Here is a 21,387-nt window from a genome sequence, read left to right as displayed (position 1 = left end):
GAAGAAGGAAGAGGCCATCCACTTCTCAAAGAATTGGCCAGGGAAAACCTTATGAATAGCAGAGAAACACTGTCTGATACATTACTGTGAAACTTTATGAATAGACCAGAAACATTATCCAATACAGTGCAGGAGGATAAGCCCCTTAGGTCACAAGGCTTTCAAAATACAACTAGGAAAGAGCTGCACCATCAGAGTAGGACCATCCTTACTGATATGGATAAAGTGAAGCTTTTGAGACCTCTGTTTGATGACGTGGCACAACTCAAATAGAGGGAGACAGCTGCAAACATCCATTTATAACAGGAACATGGAAAGTAAGAAGTATGAATCTAGGAAAATTGGAAGTTGTCAAAAATGAAATGGAATGCATAAAGATTGATATCCTAGGCATTAGTGAGCTGAAATGGACCAGTTTTGGCCATTTTGAATCTGACAACCATATAATCTGCTATGCCGGGAATGACAATTTGAAGAGGAATGGCATGGCATTCATCATCACAAAAGATGTTTCAAGATCTGTCCTGAAGTACAGTGCTGTCAGTGATAGGATAATATCCATAAGCCTACAAGGAAGACCAGTTAATATGACTTTTATTCAAATTTATGCACCAATCACCAAAGCCAAAGATGAGGCAATTGAAGATGTTTATCAACTTCTGCAGTCTGAAATTGAATGAATTTGCAAGCAAGATGTGTTAATTACCACTGGTGACTAGAATGCAAAAGTTGGGAATAAAGAAGAATCACTGGTAGTTGGAAAATTTGGCCTTGGTGATAGAAATAATGCTAGTGATCACATGATAGAATTTTGCAAGACCAACAACTTATTTATTGCAGATACCTTTTTTTGGCAACACAAATGGCAGCTGTACATGTGGACTTTGCCAGATGAAACACACAGGAATCAGATTGACTACATCTGTGGCAAGAGGCAATGGGAAAACTCAGTATCTTCAGCCAAAACCAGGCCAGGAGCTGATTGTGGAACAGACTATCAACTGCTCATATACAAGTTCAACTTGAAGTTAAAAACAATTAAAACAAGTCCACAAGAGCCAAAATATGTTGTAGAATATATCCTTCCTGAATTTAGAGACCATCTACAGAATAGATTTGTTGCATTGAACACCAGTGCCAAAAACCAGAAGAATTGTGGGATGACATCAAGAGCATCATTCATGAAGAAAGCAAGAGGTCATTAAAAAGACAAGAAAGGAAGAAAAGACCAAAATGGAAGTCAGAAGAGACTCTGAAACTTGCCCTTGAGCAGAGAGTAGCCAAAGCAAATAGAAGAAATGATATGATAAAAGAGCTGAACAGAAGATTTCAAAGAGCAGCTCGAGCAGACAAAGCTAATTACTATAATGAAATGTGCAAAGACCTGGAGTTAGAAAACCAAAAGGGAAGAATATGCTTGGCATTTCTCAAGCTGAAAGAACTGAGGAAAAAAATCATGCCTCGAGTTGCAATATTGAAAGATTCTATGGGCAAAATATTGAATGATGCAGGAAGCATCAAAAGAAGATGGACGGAATACACAGAATCACTGTACCAAAAACAACTGATCAGTGTTCATCCATTTCAGGAAATGGCATATGATCAAGAACCAATGGTATTGAAGGAAGACGTTGAAGCTGCACTGAAGGAATTGGTGAAGAACAAAGCTCCAAGAATTGACAGAATACCCATTGAGATGTTTCAACAAATGGATGCCCTACTGGAGGCACTCTCTTGGCTATGCCAAGAGATTTGGAAGACAGCTACCTGACCAACTGACTGGAAGAGATCCATATTTGTGCCCATTCCAAAGAAAGGTGATCCCACAAAAAGTAGAAATTATTGAACAATATCATTAATATCGCACGCAAGTAAGATCTTACTGAAGATAATTCAAAAATGGTCGCAGCAGTATATTGACAGAGAACTTCCAGAGGTGCAAGCTGGATTCAGAAGAGAACATGGAGAAAGGGATATCATAGCTGCTGTCAGATGGATCTTGGCTCAAGGCAAAGAATACCGGAAAGATGTGTACTTGTGTTTTGTTGACTGTGCAAAGGCATTTGATTGTGTGGATCATGACAAATTGTAGATAACATTGAAAAGAATGGGAATTCCCAAACACTTGATTGTACTCATGAGGAACCTGTACATAGACCACAAGGCTTTCCTTCAAGCAGAACAAGGGGATACTGCATGGTTTAAAATCAAGAAGGGAGTGTGCCAGGGTTGTATCCTTTCCCCATACTTAATCAGTCTATATGCTGAGTAAATAATCTGAGAACCTGGACTATTTGAAGAGGAATGTGGCATAAGGATCGGAAGATGAGTCATTAACAACCTGCGATACACTGATGACACAACTTTGCTTGCTGAAAGTAAAGATGACTTGAAGTACTTACTGATGAAGATTGAAGAACACAGTCTGCAGTACGGATTACATCTCAATATAAAGAAAACAAAAATCCTCACAACTGGACCTCTAAACAGCATCACGATAAATGGAGAAAAGATTGAGGTTGTCAAAGAATTCACATTGCTTGCTTCTACAATCGAAGCCAATGGAAGCAGCAGTCAGGACATCAGACGGCGTATAGCACTGGGTGAGTCGTCTGCAAAGGACATTTCAAGTGCTGAGGAGGAAAGATGTCTCCTTGAGGACTAAAGTGTGCCTGACACAAGCCATGATATTTTCAATTGCCTCATATGCATGTGAGACCTGGACAATGAATAAGGAAGACCAAAGAATTGATGCTTTTGAGTTGTGCCGGCAAAGAATGCTAAAAGTACCATGGACTGCTAAAAGAACTAAGATATCTGTCCTGAAGAAGGTGCAGCCAGAATGCTCCTTGGAAGCGAGAATGGCCAGACTTTGTCTCACCTACTTTGGTCATGTTGTCAGAAGGGACAATTCCCTGGAGAAGGATGTCATGCTTGGTAAGGTGGAGGGTTGATGAAAGAGGGGAAGGCCCTCAACGAGATGGACTGACACAGTGGCTGCGGTGATGGGCTCAAGTATAGCAGGCGTCGCGGAGCTGGTGTGGGACTGGGCGGTGTTTCGTTCTGCTGTGCATAGTGTCACTGTGAGTTAGAGACTACTCAATGGCACCTAACAAAACAAATAGCAGGAAAGGTAAAACTATAAAGATGTGAAAATATCCATGGTTGCCAAGCAGAGAGAGGGTTTGACCACAAAGAGGTAATACAAGGTAGAGATTCTGGGATGATAAGAGTCGTTCTGTATCTTGATTGTGGTGGTGGTTACATGACTCTACCCATTTGTCAAAACTCATGGAATGGCACACCAAAGTGAGCTGTGTATCAATTAAAAAATAGAAGAAATCATTAGCACACCATTTCTTATCTGATAGAGTTAATAAATCTTTATGAAGTATGGAAAAAAGTCATGTAATCTTATCTATTTTGAAGTCATTTCCCACTTGATTGCATATTTAACCTTTCAGGAAGCCAAACCTAGAATAAACAATGAAGCACCCTCTTTGGGTACATATTAAAAGCTTTCCAAAAGTGATTTTTGTGTCTCATGTGCCAGGCAGATGTTTGTAGGGTCAGCTTACCACAAAAGGTCTCGATGAAAAATGGAAATATAGAAGTAGTATCTGTAAGAGAAAGACAGACACGTTGACTGCAGAAAAGATCTACTGTTTTTAAAAGAAGCCAAGTCAATTTGATGGAGTGGTGAAAACGAGAACAAAGAATCTGACATGTCCTGGAAGCTCTGGGTTTTGATAATTAGGGTGGTATTTAGCATCCTGTCTGAAGGAATCACATCTGCTGTTCTGAGGTATATCCTTGCCTGTGTTCTGAAATACACACTGAGTGGGCAGGTTTGGACTGTTTCCATGAAGCCAATTGTATACATTCCTGTGACAGCAGGCAAAGTTTTCCTAAATGTAGAATTTCTTTAATCCATCTCTCATCCAAAAGGCAAAAAGTTCAGGATGGATACTTAATTTCAATGAGATCCCACCAACAGACAGAGCTGCACTTTCTCCTACTGCTTATACTGCCTTTGAATTTATATCATCACTCTGCTTTCTCTTACACCATTATATGTCTTGTCATGTTTTATACATAACTGCATTCTTTCCCTATCCCCAAGGCACAAACATATTCTTTTGTTTTTCTGTAAACAATTTTATGATTTTGGCTTTTACATTTAGGTCTTTGACCCATCTAGTTCTCTCATATATCTATCTATCGATCGATCGATCGATAAATAGATATATATATGTTTTTACTGAGGTAAAAGTCATATGCCATAAAATTCACCCTTTTAAAGTGTACAGCTCAGTGGGTTTTCTTATATATTCAAAAAGTTGTGCAATCATCACCGTTATCTAATTTCAGAACATTGTCATCACCCCAAAAAGAAACTCTGTACTCAATAGCAGTTATTCCACCCCCAGCTGCTGGCAACTACTAATCTACTTCCTGTCTCTTTGGATTTGCCTATTTTGTACATTACATGTGAATGGAATCATGCAGTATATGACCTTTTATGACTGGCATCTTTCACTTAGTATAATGTTTTCAAGGTTCATCCATGTTGTAGCGTGTATCAGTACTTCACTCCTTTTTATGGGTGAGTAATATTCCACTGTATGGCTATAACACATTGTATTTATTCATTCATCAATTAATGAATAGTTGGGTTCTTTTACTTTTTGGTTATCATGAATACTGCTTATGAACATTTGTATACAAATTTTTGTGTAAACAGATACTTTTATTTCTGTTGGGTATATACCTTGCAATAGAATTGTGGGTCATCTGGTAACTTTGTGTTTAACTCTTTGAGGAACTGCTATATTTAACTTTTTGTGGCACCATGTTACATTTCCATCAGCAATGTACAATGGTTCCAACTTCTCCATATCTTCACTAATATTTTTTATTATCTGTCTTTTTCCTTCTAGTGGATATGAAATGGTATCTTGTTGTGGCTTTGATTTGCGTTTTCCTAATGACTAATGACGCTGAGCATCTGTTCATGACCTTATTAGTCATTTGTTTTATCTTCTTTGAAGAAGTTTTTTCAAATATTTTTGCCCATATTTTAATTGAGTTACTTGGCTTTTTACAGTGAGTTGTTCTATGATCCATCCTCAACTTTTGTGTATGTTGGTGAAGTAGGGAGATCAAGGTTCTTTTATTTATTTTATTTATATATATAGGTACCCAATTACTTCTGCATCATTTGTTAATTTTTCTTTCTCCATTGGTTTGCTTTGATACCTTTGCTAAAAATCAGATGATCATTTGCATGTGATTCTTTCATTGGGCCCACTAGCCTGGTGTCCAGGAGCCCTGGTGGTATGGTGTTTAAGTTCTCAGATGCTAACCAAAAAGGTCAGCAGTTTGAACCTACCAGCCATTCCATGGGAGAAAGATGTGGTAGTCTGCTTCCATAAAGATTTGTTGCCTTGGAAATCATATGGGGCAACTCTAACCTGTCCAGTAGGGTTGTTGTGAGTTAGAATTGACTAGATGGCAATAGGCTTGGTTTGGTGCTCAGTTCAGTACCAAGCTGTCTTGTTTATTAAGCTTTATAACGGGCCTTGATGTTGAGTAATTTAATTCTCCTAACTTTCTTATATTTGAAAATTCCTTATAAACCTCACTTGATCACTATGCCTACTATAGTAGGCAAAATAATGCACCCCCCCTTAGATGTCTGTATTCTAATCTCAAGAACTTGTGGCTATATTATGTTACATGACAAAAAGGAATTAGGATTGTAGACTGAATTAATTTTACAAATAAACTTTTTTTTTTTTTTTAATTGTGATTTGGGTGAAGATTTACAGAGCAGATTCACTTTCCATACAGCAGTTCACATACACTTTGTCTCATGACATTGACCACAGTTTACCACAATGCAACAGCTCCCCTCCCACTTCCTCCCCACAGTTAACCCTTCCCAGTGTCCATCCCTCCATGCACTCCTGCCCCCTGAGCTGTCTCCCTGTGCATGAGCAGCCCTTCTTTCTCCCATGATTGTTCTCTCCAGGGAGTGTATCTACCTGAGGTAAATGTTCAACTCATATGCCTGTCTTTTGTTTGGCTGGAAACCACAGGTATGGGTTCAATTCCAGACCTGAAGGGCAGCTAGGGGCCATAGTCTCAGTGGTTCCACCAGGCTCTAATGGACCAGCAAATCTGCCCCCCCCCCTTTTTTTCCTCCAAATGATTTTGAGTTTTGTTCTACATTGTTCTCCCTCTCTATGAAGGATCTCCTACAAAGATCCCCTTCCAAGTGGATGACAGAGGTAGCCGGGCACCATCTAGTTCTTCTGGTCTCATAGTCTTATAGGCTGCAGATCGAATGGGTGTACCAGTTGCTAGGACTAATTGTTTCCATGAATTTTGGTTTTCTTCATTCTTCTTTGCAAATAAACTGACTTTTAAGATGGGGAAATTATCCTGGATTATGTGGGTGGATCTAATGTAATCACAAAGGTATTGAAAGGCAGAGGGAGAAGAGAAGCTCAGAGTGATGAGATGAGATGTGAGAAGGGCTCTGCTTGCTGTTGCTAGCTTAGAAGACAGAGGAGGCGACCATGAGCCAAGGAATGTGGACAGCCTTTAGGAGCTGGATCTCTCCTAGAGCCTCCAGAAAAGAATGCAGCCCTCCTGACACTGTGATTTCAGTCCAGTGAGATCCACATTGGATTTCTGACCTACAGAAATGTGAGATAATACATTTGTGTTGCTTAAGTTGCTAAGTTTCTGTTAATTTGATATGCTGTTGTTAGGTGCGGTTGAGTCAGTTTTGACTCAGTGACCCTATGTACAACAGAATGAAAGAGTGCTCAGTTTTGTGCCATCCTCATAGTCATTGCTGCGCTTGAGCCAGTTGTTGTAGCCACTGTGTCAATCCATCTAATTGAGGATCTTCCCCTTTATCACTGATCCTACTTTACCAAACACAATGTCCTTCTCTAGGGACTGGTCCCTCCTGATAATGTGTCCAAAGTATATGAGATAAACTCTCACCATCCTTGCTTCTAAGAAGCATTCTGGATATACTTCTTCGAAGACAGATTTGTTTGTTCTCTGGCAGTTCATGGCATATTTAATATTCTTCACCAACACTATAATCCAAATCCATCAATTCTTGTGTAGTCTTACATATATGTTGTCCAGCTTTCACATACGTATGAGGCTATTGAAAAGACAATAGCTTGAGTCAGGTGCACCTTAGTCCTCAAAATGACATCTTTGCTCTTTAACACTTTAAAGAAATCTTTTGCAGCAGATTTACCCAATGCAATATGTCATTTGATTTTTTGACTGCTGCTTCCAGGGCATTGATTGTGGATCGAAGTAAAACAAAATCCTTGACAACTTAGCAGTGATAAAAAAACAAATACAATGATGAATTATATTTTTTATGTATAGCTGAATTTGATTTGCTAAAATTTTGTTAAGGATTTTCATCTATGTTTATGAGAAATATTTTTGTAGTTTTTCTTTAAATGTAAAATCTTTGTCTCATTTTGGTACCAGAGTAATGCTGACCTCATGGAAGAAATTAAGCAACGTAGGCTTCTATTCTGTTTTCCGGAAGACTTTGTGTAGAAGGCACTGAGCCTTGCTGTCTCCTCACCCAATCCCAGGCTCCACCAGGGGTTGAGTCACAGGTTCTTTCTACTCTTGGTTCCCCACCCCTGTAAGGTGAGGAAGGTCACATTATTTGATGTAGATGGAATCAGTGACATGCATTTTTGTTATATTCAAAACTTTTTTTCTAGGTCTGAGCTGTTTTTAACTCTACCAGTAGTCACTTTATATTGTAGGGTTATCATTTTAAATTTTTAGTTATTGTATGGTGCTTTGTGGAATACTGCCCTTAATATACATCAGTTTGGATCACCTAACATTGGAAAACAGGTACATGTACTTTTAGTTTGTAGTCTACTTTTAAAATTCATATTTTTTTCTTCTTTCAGCCTTAGGCGGCCACTTGTCTCTACAGAAGTCATCTACAACAGTATACACTGTCCCAATTTGCAGACTTTAGTCTTCCATGAAATTCAGAAACCAGACATCATATATATATTGTTAGAATTGTGCCTAAGAATAAATAGACCTTAAGTTAGGACAGACCCGATTGCATAGACCTTGTGGTACCTATTGTAGTTTCTTGGAGGCGTTTGTTTTGATGTATTTGATTGCTTGATCTTGTTTTTTTCTTTTTTGCCCTGGTTCATGGCTGTTCAGGAAACACTGAGTTTCCCATACGCTAGATCTATCTCTCTCAACATCCCTTTTGTCTCCCGCTAAAATGCCTCCATTTAGCCACTTATACACAGAGACCCAGGCTCCTTCCCACATTCTCTTCACCTCTAGCCACTGTTGCTTCCTAATAGCTGGTGGCTGGTTCTACCTACTTGGGATGTTCAGTGTCCCCTAGATTTTGTCCTCACTCCCACTGTGCACACGCAGGTCAGAAAAGGTACTACTGCCCTGCATGGTCGGAGGACTCCTAGCACCTGCAGGCTCTCTCATGTGCCCCAGACAGCTTGTTTTGCTTTGTCTGTGAGCAAGTGTCTTTTGCAGATGTGGAGGCAATCTTTTTCTTATAGCCTTATTAAGTATGCATTGCATATTTACATTCTTTTAACAAACTCTTTGAAATTTAGGTATATTGAGTTATTTTTGTTTCTGCCATTAAGTGTTTCACTCTTCCATTGTTCTTCTAAGAGATTTATGCTGATCAAAGTTCTTATGATTTTGTCTCTGCCACCATTAGATACCCACTCAACAGTAAGATCCGTTTGCATTTGGCAAAACTTCAGAGAAGAGCTGCAGAGAAACAAAACTGCCTGTCTACTCCACTTGGCTTGCTGATTTTTCTGAATAACCCTAAAAGCATATCTTACTATTTATGAAGTAGATATTCAGTAAAATACTGTTTCTGTTTCAAGGGTAATTTCAAAACATTGAGGGTTTTGAGATTTGGCAATATAAAGACAAAGTAGTTGATGCTGGCTTAAGGAGAATGTGTTAGCTTTCTCTGGTTTAATGCTCCAAAACATTATTGAGCTGAATTCCCATCTTTCTCAGTAGTTAGTATACTTTTTATTTTGAAATTACAATTCTACTTTTCTTTTTTTCAATTTGTTTATGGTATTTTTACTTCTCTCCCACTCTTTGAAACTTCCAGACTCTCAAGCACTTCTGTGATACTTTAATCTATTCTCAGTTGGCATTACTGAAGGAGAAATAACTGCCTGGTGGAAACATATCTGATCACCTTAAAGAAGTTTCAGATTTAGAAAGAGAACCAAATCATTATTAGTAAATTATTAATCTCCCTCAGAGTGCTATAATTTTTTTTTAATTTTCCCTAAAATTCATAACTTTATTGGTTAAAAAAAATCAAACATTCTTTCAAAGATCAAACTGCAGAGGAAACAAGAAGGGTTTTAGTTGTAAAATGGGCGGAACAAACATTTGGTATTTTTGTGTGTCTTAAATGCCCAAAACACAAGGGGCTTTTGTGCTGCTTGTTGGGGGATCCAGAATACGGAGATTAAATCCAGCATCACCCATGCCCACTAAGTAAGAACAACTCACAACATTTTATACTTATCTCACAATTTTATGTTAGGATATCCAAGATCTGTGGCTGTCTGTGCTTTAAATTATAGAAAAAAGTTAAATTGTTCACCTACCAATATGTAAGAAATTTGGGTACTGTTTTCCAGTGCCTCATTCCTTTGGACATTTAGAGACCAAATGTTTTCCATCTTTCAACAGGCTTTCGAGTCTTTTTTTCCTTAATAAATTTTAAAGGAGTGAGAAAGTCCCATTGGTATCTGATCATTACATGCAATGACTTGAGCCCTGTTAAAATGAGGAAATCTTTTAATACAACCATCTTTAATCATCTTTTTAATTCCCAATCATTTCTGAGTTTGCACTTTTCCCTGCATCCATCTTCCTTTATCTTCAGTTCTTTTGGTGGCTACAATAGTCATTTGGTGTTTGGCTGCCGATTCAGTTCTATTCCGAATGCTTATTCAGCAGGAATGCTCCCCATGCTGGTGCTTTTAATCAAGATGTAAAGTCAGATTATTTCTAACTGGGAGTTAGGGGTCAAAGCACTTATCTGCCCTCAATGCTGCAAACCATTTTAAAGGCATTTGTGAAATACAGTGTTGCATAAATACCTCCTACAAATATTCTGCTGAACATTTGAGTAAAGAGTCTTTTTATATATATATTTAATTTGAGTCACAGACTATGGCTATCATGCCTTTCTTTGATAACTGATGTGCTTTATTTCAAGTCATGGGAGTAGAATGGAGTCATCCTGGCTCAGCTGCAGTGGTAAGGAAATAAATAAATAAATAAATAAACCCTAAACCCATTGCCATCAAGTTGATTTTGACTCATGGTGGCCTCATGTGTTACAGGTAGGAATGCTCCATAGGGTTTTCTGGGCTGTAATATTTGTGGAGGCAGATTTGCAGGCCTTTTTTCTGCAGCACTACTGGCAAGTCAAACTGTCAACATTTAGTAGTTGAGTACAAGCTGTTTGTGCCATCCAGAGACCTAATAAGAACAAAACTTCTCACAAGTCATTGTGTATATATAACTCAGAAGAAATTACCTACAGACAAGAGAGTGCAATGAGCAAGGGCTCTGCTTGAATGGTACAAAAGCATGGTATTTTAGAGTATGGGTAAAAACAAAAGCAAAGCAAAACAAAACAAAAACCTGATGCTGTTGAGTCAATTCCAACTCAGTGACTCTATAGACAGAATGGAACTGCTCAAAAGGATTCCTAAGGCTATAGTCTTTACAGAAGCAACTGCCATATCTTTCTCCCGTGAAATAGCTGGTAGATTTGACCCACCACCTTTTTGGTTGGTAGCCAAGTGCTTAACCACTATGCTACCCAGGTCTCTTTAGAGTGTGGATATAATACTTAAATCCAGTATATGTCTAATAAGTACCCAGATAGGAGTCTGTCCCACTCTGCATGCTTTGATGCTTCTGCTGCTGGTAATCAGTGAGTGTTGTTGTCATTGTTAGGTGCCATCCAGTCGGTTATCACAGCAACCCCACATACAACAAAATGAAATGCTGCCTGGTCCTTTGCCACTCTCACAATCATTGCTGTGTTTGAGACCATTGTTAAAGCCACTGTGTCAGTCTGTCTCATTGGGTGTCTTCTTTTTTGATAACCTTTACTTTACCAAGTATGATGTCCTTCTCCAGGGACTGCTGTCTCCTGATAACATGACAAGTACAAGAGACAAAGTCTCACCATCCTCACTTCTAGGAGCGTTCTGGCTGTGCTTCATCCAAGACAGATTTGTATGTTCTTGTAGCAGTCCATTCAATATCCTTCACCAACATCATAATTCAAATGCATGAATTCTTCAGTCTTCCAGTTGTCCAGCTTTCACATGCTTATGAGGTGATTGAAAATACCATGGTTTGAATCAGGCATACCTTTGTCCTCAAAGTGACATCTTTGTTCTTTAACACTTTAAAGAAGTCTTTTGCACATTTACCTAATGCAATACATCATTTGATTTCTTCACTGCTGCTTCCTTGAGAGTTGATTATGGATCTAAGTAAAGTGAAATACTTGATGATGTCAATCTTTTCTCTATTTATCATGATACTGCTTACTTGTCCAGTTGTGAGGATTTTTGTTTTCTTTATGTTGTGGTGTCATCCATCTTGCAGGTTGTAGTCTTTGATCTCCATCAGTAAATGCTTCAAGTCCTCTTCCCTTTCAGCAAGCAAGGTTGTGTCATCTGCATATGTCAGGTTGTTAATGAATCTCCCTCCAATCCTGATGCCACTTTCTTCTTCATATAGTCCTTCTTCTCAGATTATTTGCTCAGCATACAGATTGAATAAGTATGGTGAAAGAATACGACCCTGATGCATACCTTTCCTGATTTTAAATCACACAGGATCCTCTTTTCTATTTGAACTATTGCTTCTTGGTCTGTGTATAGGTTCCACTTGAATTATCATTAATACAAGTGGTTAATATTGATTGAGCACTAATTCTATACCAGGCACTATATTAATTGCTATCATTATTTTTTTAATGAGGACACTTAGGATTAAATAGCTCCCAAAGTCACAGCATGTAATTTCTATCACATGAATACATTTCATTGAGTGTAGAAATGTGGCAATAGTAATGATAGAGAAAAATGATGACTATCACAAAATAACTGTGCTTTTTGTTGATATCTAGTAATCATTCAGTTCAAATTTTCTCTAACTTTTGGCAGTAGGGTATTCTTAATTGATTAGTTAATCATGAATTAAAAAGCAGTCTTGAGGCAGAATACCCCACTATCTGATGTGTGATTGAATAAGACCCTGGAACCTCTTGCTGCTTCTGCCTGGGCTCCCTTCTCTGTTGGTCACATGGCTGACTCTGTCCCAGTATTCTGGTTTCAGCTCTTCTGACAGACCTTGCCAGACCACCTCTACCACACCCCCTAGACACACACACACACACACACACACACACACACTAGTATTGCCCATCCCTACCCCAGTCATTGTCTACCATGAATGTAAAGATCTTATCTCTTTTTATCACTCCTCCATGAGAGAGAGGACCTCATCTGTCTTATTCTCTCTCATTTGCCCAGAGCCAGAGTGTCACATGGTGGACATCAAGAATGACTTGGAAAAAGGGCAAGTGAGAACCAACAACAAACCCTTTCCACTTAAAATGTACTTGGCCAGGTGCCAGATTGGACAAACAACTGTGATGTTTGTGGGATTTATCTGCTTAAATTCTCATTGGGGGTCAGGAGCTGCCCTTGCCAATATCTTGTAGAATATTTGTAGAAGCATCATTTGTGTACAGAGCAGCCTCTAAAAGTTAAGGTCATAGTGTGGCTGGACTAAGGCTCAGAAAAACTGTGACGTAAACAAATTTAATTTTTAGTGCCTTCAGCCTCTATTTTTGGTGGGCTCTTCATTTATTTACTTGTTCCTCCAAATGCTTTGAGCCCTTCTCCTTGGCAGGTCCTGTGCTAGGTGTTGGGAATACAAACAATGAGACATTGTTTTGCCCTTGCTAGATAGAGTCCATGGAGGAGAGAAACCCATGAACAACTAATTGATAATACAGAGAGAGTGCTATAGTAAACACACATGTGCTGTGGTAATACACATTGCAGTGAAAGTGCAGACTTAGTCTTGATTGTATTTTTATGGCTAGAAAGACTGCCTGAGAGAGTAAATGAAGGGTTCACAGAAGATATGATATTTAACCTGGAACTTAAAATTAAGTCAGACAGCAAAAAGGACAAAGGACATTTTAGGCAAGAGAATCAACACGTACAAAGGCAAGATTAGCACAAGAGGACAAGACATAGTCTAACAACTGGCAGAAGTTAGTTCTATGTGACTAATGCACAGGTTTAAGTAGGCTGGAGCTTTATTTAAAGTCATGGAAATTGAATAGAGTCATCCTGACTCTGCCCTCACCAATAAGAACCAAAAACAAAACAAAACAAAAACCCAAACCGATTGCCATTTGGTTTCTGTATGTTGGGTTGAAGAATTTGGACTTTCTCCTAAGGGCTTTGGAAAGCAATCAGAGGTCTTTAAACAGGATGTGGCCTGATTGGCTTTTGGGTTTCACAAAGACAATTCTGGCAACAACGCACCATGTCTCATATTTTTATTTATTTATTTATTTATTGTGCTTTGGATGCAAATTTACAGAGCAGAATATATTTTACATTCAACAGCTGTGTACATTTGGTTTCACTCCCTAATTACTATCTCCAACCCTAACCCACTCTCCTCCTTTCCCTTCCCAGTGACCCACCCATCCCTGTGCCCTTCTTAGTTATGCACTCCTGTCTGTCCAGCTTTCTCTCTGTGTGAATGTTGCCCCTCTAGTGCCCCATGACCAATTGCTCCAAGGGATGTATCTCCGTAGCATAGGTAGGTGCATCGCCCTGGGTTGGGTATTCTGCATGTAAGTCTTATTACTGTTGGGCTGAGAGCCAGCCCTTGGGAGTAAGTTTTATTCCAGGCCCAAAGTGTATCCCAGGGCCATAATCTTGGGGGTCCCACCAGACTCCATCTGACCAGTAATTCTAGTCATTACTATGTTTTTGAATTTTGTTCCACATTTTTTCCTGCTGCTATACCCAAGATCTCCAGTTTTGATCCTTTCCCAAATGGTTGGCATTGGTAGCTGGGCACCATCTAGTTCTTCTGGTCTCGAGGTCCTTCATGTCCTAGGGCTGATTGTTTCCAAATGCCCTTGGTTTTCTTCACTCTTCTTCACTTCTGACAACAGGAGACCATTAGCTGCATCTTAGATGGCCACTTGAAAGCTTTTAAGACCCCAGTCAGTACTCACCAGAGTAGGTTGTGGAACAAGATTTTTACATATTGTATTGTGCTAATTGAGTCTGGTGTCCCCCAATACTACGGTCCTGAGTCAGAAAATCCAATGGTTCTTTCTCCCAGGGTGTCTGGCTGTCTATGAGGGATTGCTCCATGTATGTCTTCTGGGCAACAACACACTATGTAAGTTACTCTGGGAGTTTAGGAGAGAAGAGTGCAGGGACCTAAGGCAATAGGGCTGAGTAGATTTATAAAACATTTTGTTTTGGTTGCCTAGTGCTGCTCTGACAGGAATATACCACAAATGGGATGGCCTTAACAAACAGGAGTTTATTCTTATAATTTGGAGGCTTTAAGTCTGAGTTGAAAGTGCTAGGCTTCAGGGTCTGGGTGAAAGCCCCTCAACCTTAGGTTGCAGTTCTGCCTCCTGCTCCTGGCCCACTGAAGCTGAAGGCTTTTCTTCACTCAGTTGCTGGCTGCTGAGGCTGATAAACCCAAGGTTGACAAGTAAAAAGGCACAGTCCCGAAGTTACCAACCCACATAGCAGGCCATTGATTCAAGTCCACTGAAACTCCCAAGATTGGCAGAGCATGGCAGGGTGCTGAACAATGACTCGAGTACATGCAGAGTTCAAGTGTGCATAAGCTAGAGACCGTTCCGAAACCTGTTTCTTTTATATGGGAAGTAGACCACATCCCTAAAGCAGCTACTCAGCTGCTTGTGGTAGGTGTCACAATGGAGTTGATTGCCAGTTTCATCGTGGGGAATAACTACCACCAGCTGCCCAGCCACTCAACCAGGCCCAGGTAAGTTGACACACAAACTTAACTACCACACATTTTAAAAATAGAATGGACAGAATTGAGGGAAGGAGAATTGAGAACATCAGATTTTAAGCTGAGTATCTGGGTAAACATGTTTTCCAAAGAATCCCTGGGTAGTGCAAATGGTTAAGGCACTCGGCTGCTAACCAAAAGATTGGAGGTTCAAGTCCACCCAAAAGTGCCTTTGAAGAAAGGCTTGGTGATCTACTTCCAAAAGATCAACCACTGAAAATGTTATGAAGCCCAGTTCTCCTCTGACACACATGAGTTCACAATGAGTCAGAGTTGACTCGACAACAATTGGTATTGCTGGTTGATTTTCTCCAAAATATTTTTCTTAGGAACCAATTGAATTTATCTAATCCTTTATATGACTGCTAAGACAAGTATTAGCCCTCCAAGAGATATATTTGGCATTTTATAATTAAAAAAAAATTAATTCACAATAATCAACCATCAACAAGCTTTATGGACAAAGAGGCTCCTCTGTCTTTGAAATCATACTGCCTGTTCATCCATCACATTTGCCTTGGTGGCCCTGTTCAGAGTTGAAATCCAGGTCTTAGTGCAGGGCCTTTGAAGTCTTGGTTTTCCTTCCATGATTCTCTAGTCAGAGTGAGGAGGATGTTTTGGATAAGCAGTGACGGATCCACCAAGAGCTGGAAAGTAGTGATATATGATGGTTCAGGGCAGCCTTCCACAACCAAGCCACAACTTTAAATTATCTGGGGAGTAGTCCTAAAAGCTAGTCTTTGTTGTCATGGTTTCACCCTAATTTTTATCAGCTGGATAGGAATGAAGCATCATTGTCATACACTTAATGCTTATGCTTGGATGTTTGGCTAACCAATGTTTTTCCATGACTTTTTGACAGTTATTTTTGTTCAATAATGAATAATAAAGTGAGATTTACAGTCTGTATGTGACAACATTTATTTTATTTTGACATTTCTTTTCTAGACAGCAAAGGTTTTATAATTAGGTTTTCCCTCTGCCAAGACGTTGCTGAAAAACTATTTCCCTGAAAAAATGTTTCATAGCTTCCTTTGCTGGTTGGAGTCATCTTATTTTGATTTAGAAGTTTTTCTCATAAGTCAGTCAGGAAATGAAACAAGAAAATTTTCTCTTGAAAATGAATTCTTAACAAGGAAAAAAAAAATTAGCTCTTGCCAAAAAGAAAATTAGGAGGGAAAATGAGAAGAAACATATTTGGAACGGTGGTGGTACTATTGGATTTTTATTTTCTTAAATTTATATCAGACTTAAGTGAGCAATCCAAGAGACCCTCTTTTCTCCCATGTTTCAAATGAGACTGTTTCATTTTTGCTGTAAATCTGATCAGCTTTATGCCAAACTCTTTGAAGTGTCCACAAGACTGCAACGAGAAATGACGGACAGCCCCCTACTTTCTCACATACCCAACTGAAAAAATTAACTCTTCTAACTAAAGTCCCGACTCGGTGCAGCCTGCTCCTTTGTTGGACAAGCAGCAACAATAAGCCAGATGTGACCTGTGGAGGTCCAATCCTGGCAAAGCTGAACTGCCCTCTTCATGCTGCCAAGTGTGCAGTCAGCTCTGTGACAGGGAATCTTAAGAGGAGAAGTTGCAGATGTGTCAACCAGCAGTGCTTTCTCCCTGGACTGCTCTTGAAAAAATATGATGAGAAAACCACATTGATAATTGATGATAGAAACACTAATCATTACTAATGGCAAAAACATCACAGTTAAGCTAATGGCAGAAACAGTCACATTCATGGCATTAGCACCCTCCCCTAATAATACGTGGCAACACCTCTCAGCTCCTAAAGTGTCAGCAGCAGCCAAATTCTCTTAACAGCCCAGAGTATTTTCCTCTCTGAGTCATAACTGAAGGGCTGTTCCTAGAATCAGATTCTAATCCCAGCCACCCTTATCCCCCTCATCTCTACTCTGACTTCCACCACCATCCTCATCCAATATTGAACATTATTGTTAGTATTGAACACTAATAATAAAAATATAAAAATAAGGATATGACATATAGTATCTCAAAGGAGCTTATGTATTTAAAAGAAGACAACATAAGACCCAGGCATGCTCTATGAGCATTGAGCCAATATCTTTATAGCAGTCTAGATGAGTGCAATAATAGTGCTTGTCTCAGCCATTTTTGATATCATGGAGAGAGTGTAAATTTATTTCTTTCCAGTGCATTTTTGTATCATGTGCACAGTACTTTCTTTTTAAGTCTGATACGTGGGTTATGGGTGACTGCTACTCTGTGAATGGAACCCATGGAGGAATTTCCCCCTTCTAGAAATGGGACCCTCTTATTGTTTTGACTACGTAAGTGCCTAAGCTTGCATGTGAAATGGAATGCAAATTCAATAAACTGGCATGGGTGAATGTTTGGGTCTTGAGTTTTTGCCAAAAAGAGATGTGGTGAGGTTTGAGGTCAGGTTCTTACAAGCCTGTGATACAAATGATGAGATTGGTGGTCAGATAGCCCATGTATGTGTTCAGGAATTATTATCTGCATCTGATCTAGCTCAAGATTCTTCTCAGTTCCCCTTTTTGAAGCACAGGAAGGAATTGAGGACTTGGTATGGTAAGGGCTTGATCAGATACCTCCTTGGCAGTAGAGCCTTGAATTTCTTACACACCAGTGATAAAAGCTCTATCAAAGGGAATGGTCAAGCAAAAAAAAAAAAAAACAACCAACCCCACTGCTCTTGAGTAAATTCCAATTCATACCAACCCTGTAGGAGAGTAGAACCATTCCATAGCATTTTGAAGGCTGTAAATCTTTACGAAAACAGACTACCACATCTACCTCCTTTGTGGGCTCAAACCAATGACCTTTTGGTTATCAGCAGAGCACCTTACCACTGCACTACCACGACTTCTATGTGGAATGATAATCACCTTAAAATAATTCTCCTTCCACCAGGTCATGGGAAGAATGCACCCTTTGCTGAGATTAACCAGTGCTTTCTCTGAGAAGTTTACTGTGTTCATAGGGAAGGTTTCTATGACCTAGATGTATAAAACCATATCTACAAAGGGACTTCAGAAGCATGGCATTCCAGGGACAGAAGGAGCCTGGATTTGAGGATCACACAGATTTTGTTTGAATCCTAGCTTTGCCACTTACTGGCTGTGTGGTCTATCCAAATCTTATTTTTTTGTTTTGCCTTGTTTTTTAAGCAGTAAATATTACAATACTAGACTATATGAGTTGTTTTACAAATTAAAAACAACAATGACAACAGCATTGTTGTTGTCAGGTGCTGTTGAGTAAATTCCAACTCACAGCAATCCTGTGCACAACAGAAAAAACACTGCCCAGTCCTGCGCCATCTTTACAATCCTTGCTTTGCTTGAGCTTATCATTGCAGCCACTGTGTCAATCATTTTGTTGAGGGTCTTCCCCTTTTTCTCTGACCCTCTACTTTACTAAGCAAGATATTCTTCTCTAGGGACTGGCCCCTTTTGACAACATGACCAAAGTATGTGAGATGTAGTCTGGTCATTCTCGCTTCTAAAGAAAAAAGATTGGCCAGTGAAAACCTTGTGACAACAGTAGCTGCTGTTTACTGAGCACTTGGGTTACACCAGGCACCCTGCCAAGTGGTGTTCATAAACAATGTCATTTAATTCTCACTATAATGAGGTAGGATTGATTATCTCCACATTAAAGAACAGGAAACTGTGGCAAGCATATTGTCTCTGGTTACACAGCTAGTGAGCAGCTAGCGTCAGGCCTATCCATCCAGGTCTATCAGACTCCAGATTCTATGAGAGATAATGTGAATGCAAAGTGGTACCTGGCACATAAAAAACAAAAACTGTTGCCGTTGAGTTGACTCTGATGCGTGGGTACCCCGTGTGTGTCACAGCAGACTTGTGCCCCATAGGCTTTTCAGTGGCTGATTTTCAGAAGTAGATTGTGAAATCTTTCTTTTGAGTTACTTCTGGCTATCCTCGGAAGGAAGGTTGGGCAATCCTACTTCCGTAGTGATACTGCCTCGGAAACCCAAGGAGGGGTCGCTATGAGTCAGGGCCGACTCGACGGCAAATAACAACAACAACAACAAAATGGTGGCAGCAGAGTGCCTTAATCCAGGGCTTCAAAGTGGTTCATTCCGGTTTGATCCCATGCTAAGAATTTGCATTTCTACCCCAGATATACTGAATCACAATCTACATGGCAACAAGATCCCCAGGTGATTCTTAATATAGAATCTTATATATAAAAATGTGTGTCTGGGGTGGAAACACAAATTCTCAGCAGGAGGTCCAACGAGTTTGATGTCGAGTTAACCATTTGCACCACCCCGTGTCTGGCACGTAGTAGGTGCTTAATAAATGTAGTTCTCTTTCCTTCTATGTGCATCCTGTGGCTTTGGTAGATCTTGGATTTCTGTATTACATTTTTACATACAACATACTATATAGTAGGTCCATCATACTGCCCTCATGTGGTTCATTTGGATAGCAATTTATGCTTTTTTTTTTTTTTTTTAACTTTTAATTGACGTGCAATGCACTTGCAAATAAGTGTTATTTAAAATGTGTTTTTAAAGTCACCTAAGTGTATGGATATTTTTGGAGCTAGTGTGATTCTACAACCTCAGTATACAAAATATATCACTTTTTATTCTATAGTCTAACACTGAGCCCTCACCTGGCTGGTGAGACACTTAATTGCAGTCACTCTGGTAACTTTCACTTTGTCTTCACCAAGGTCCCCCATTCCCTCTGTCATCTTAGAAAAGAAACCTCTTTCCTGGCCTTGCATACAATGCAGTTTTTACCCTGCCCTGCTGTTAAGAAGGGAGGAATTTTTCAAACAATTATTTTTCCAGCTGATTGCTGTTTGCAAAGACATTTAGCCTGCTAGAGAAATCTTCAACTTTGACAATTAAGAGAGAGTTCAGATCACCAGTGAGAAGAATGCTAATTCATTGCCAGCTTAATTATTTAAAAAAAAAAAAAAAATCCAAAAGGAAAAAAATGAAAGGTCCATTGTCTCCACTTCTCAGGAGCTTTAAGTCACTAAGTGAAATGAACTCAAAGGTGTCTTTTCATGTACAGGGTGGGGGTGGGGGCGGCCCCGCTTCCATGGACTCATCCTTCTATGCTATGAGAAATCACACACACAAATACACGTACATTAGAAACTTGGTTGATTTCTTGGTACAGAAACCTTTCCCGGGCAATTACAATCAGGACACTTTCTTGTTTTTCAGTGGCCTTATCCCTGGAGAAGAGTTCTTGGGTGATACAAACAGTTAACATGCTCAGCTGCTAACCAAAAGGTTGGAGGGACAAGTCTACCCAGAGTTGCCTCGGAAGAAAGGCTGGCACTCTGCTTCTGAAAAATCAGCCAGTGAAAATCCTGTGGTTTTCAGTGGCACGCATGGAGTTGCCATAAGTCAGAGTACACTTAATGGCAATTGGTTTTTATTTATGGAGGAGGGAAGATATGTACCATACTGGATTCAGGTTTTTTTGTTTAATAGTAGGAGTGTAGTGTGGAGTGGGAGAAGGATATTTGGTATGGGACAGGGTAAGGAGTTTTCATTTGTTCTTTTTTAAACACCATTTAATAAGAAGGTACACAGAAGTCTTCTGTTCTTAAATGTGTATTTAGTGGTCAACCTTGTCCTCATGCCAAGACCTAATTGTGTTTCAGATAATGGAGGGCAGACTTTGGCTGGAGGCAATAATTGGCCCCTTAGAGGAAGAAAATGGACCCTGTGGGAAGGCGGTATTCGAGGTGTGGGCTTTGTGGCAAGCCCCTTGCTGAAACAGAAAGGTGTGAAGAACCGGGAGCTCATCCACATTTCTGATTGGCTGCCTACCCTGGTGAGGCTGGCAGGAGGACACACAAATGGCACCAAGCCCCTGGATGGCTTCGATGTGTGGAAAACTATCAGGTACCATTCAGGTTCACTCTTTCTTGCTTTTCTCCTAGGACTGAAAACTCCAAGAACAGATTGACTTGGTTGAATCTTGCTTACAAATGAATGATGTACTTTTTTCCTTTCTTTTTTATTGTGATTTGGGTGAAGATTTACAGAGCAAATTCACTTTCCATACAGCAATTTACATATACTTTGTCTCATGACATTGACCACAGTTTACCACAATGCAACAGCTCCCCTCCCTCTTCCTCCTCATAGTTAC

The 21,387-nt window shown here is 39.6% G+C and overlaps 1 protein-coding gene across 1 annotated transcript in view; it reads left to right on the top strand.

The window, feature by feature from the left end:
* Window positions 1–21,387, top strand: part of ARSB (arylsulfatase B) — a 304,481-nt gene that overhangs the window by 114,445 nt on the left and 168,649 nt on the right. The window contains exon 5 of the mRNA XM_007943453.2: window positions 20,894–21,137. Within this exon, the coding sequence (XP_007941644.1) occupies window positions 20,894–21,137 (244 nt within the window). The remainder of the gene's footprint in view (window positions 1–20,893; window positions 21,138–21,387) is intronic.

Source organism: Orycteropus afer, unplaced genomic scaffold (assembly GCF_000298275.1).
Source record: "Orycteropus afer afer isolate SDZICR_OR568_19922 unplaced genomic scaffold, OryAfe1.0 scaffold00107, whole genome shotgun sequence".
Taxonomy (NCBI): Eukaryota; Metazoa; Chordata; class Mammalia; order Tubulidentata; family Orycteropodidae; genus Orycteropus; species Orycteropus afer.
The sequence above is the reverse complement of the archived record's forward strand: the minus strand, read 5'-3'. Positions and strand labels throughout refer to the sequence as shown.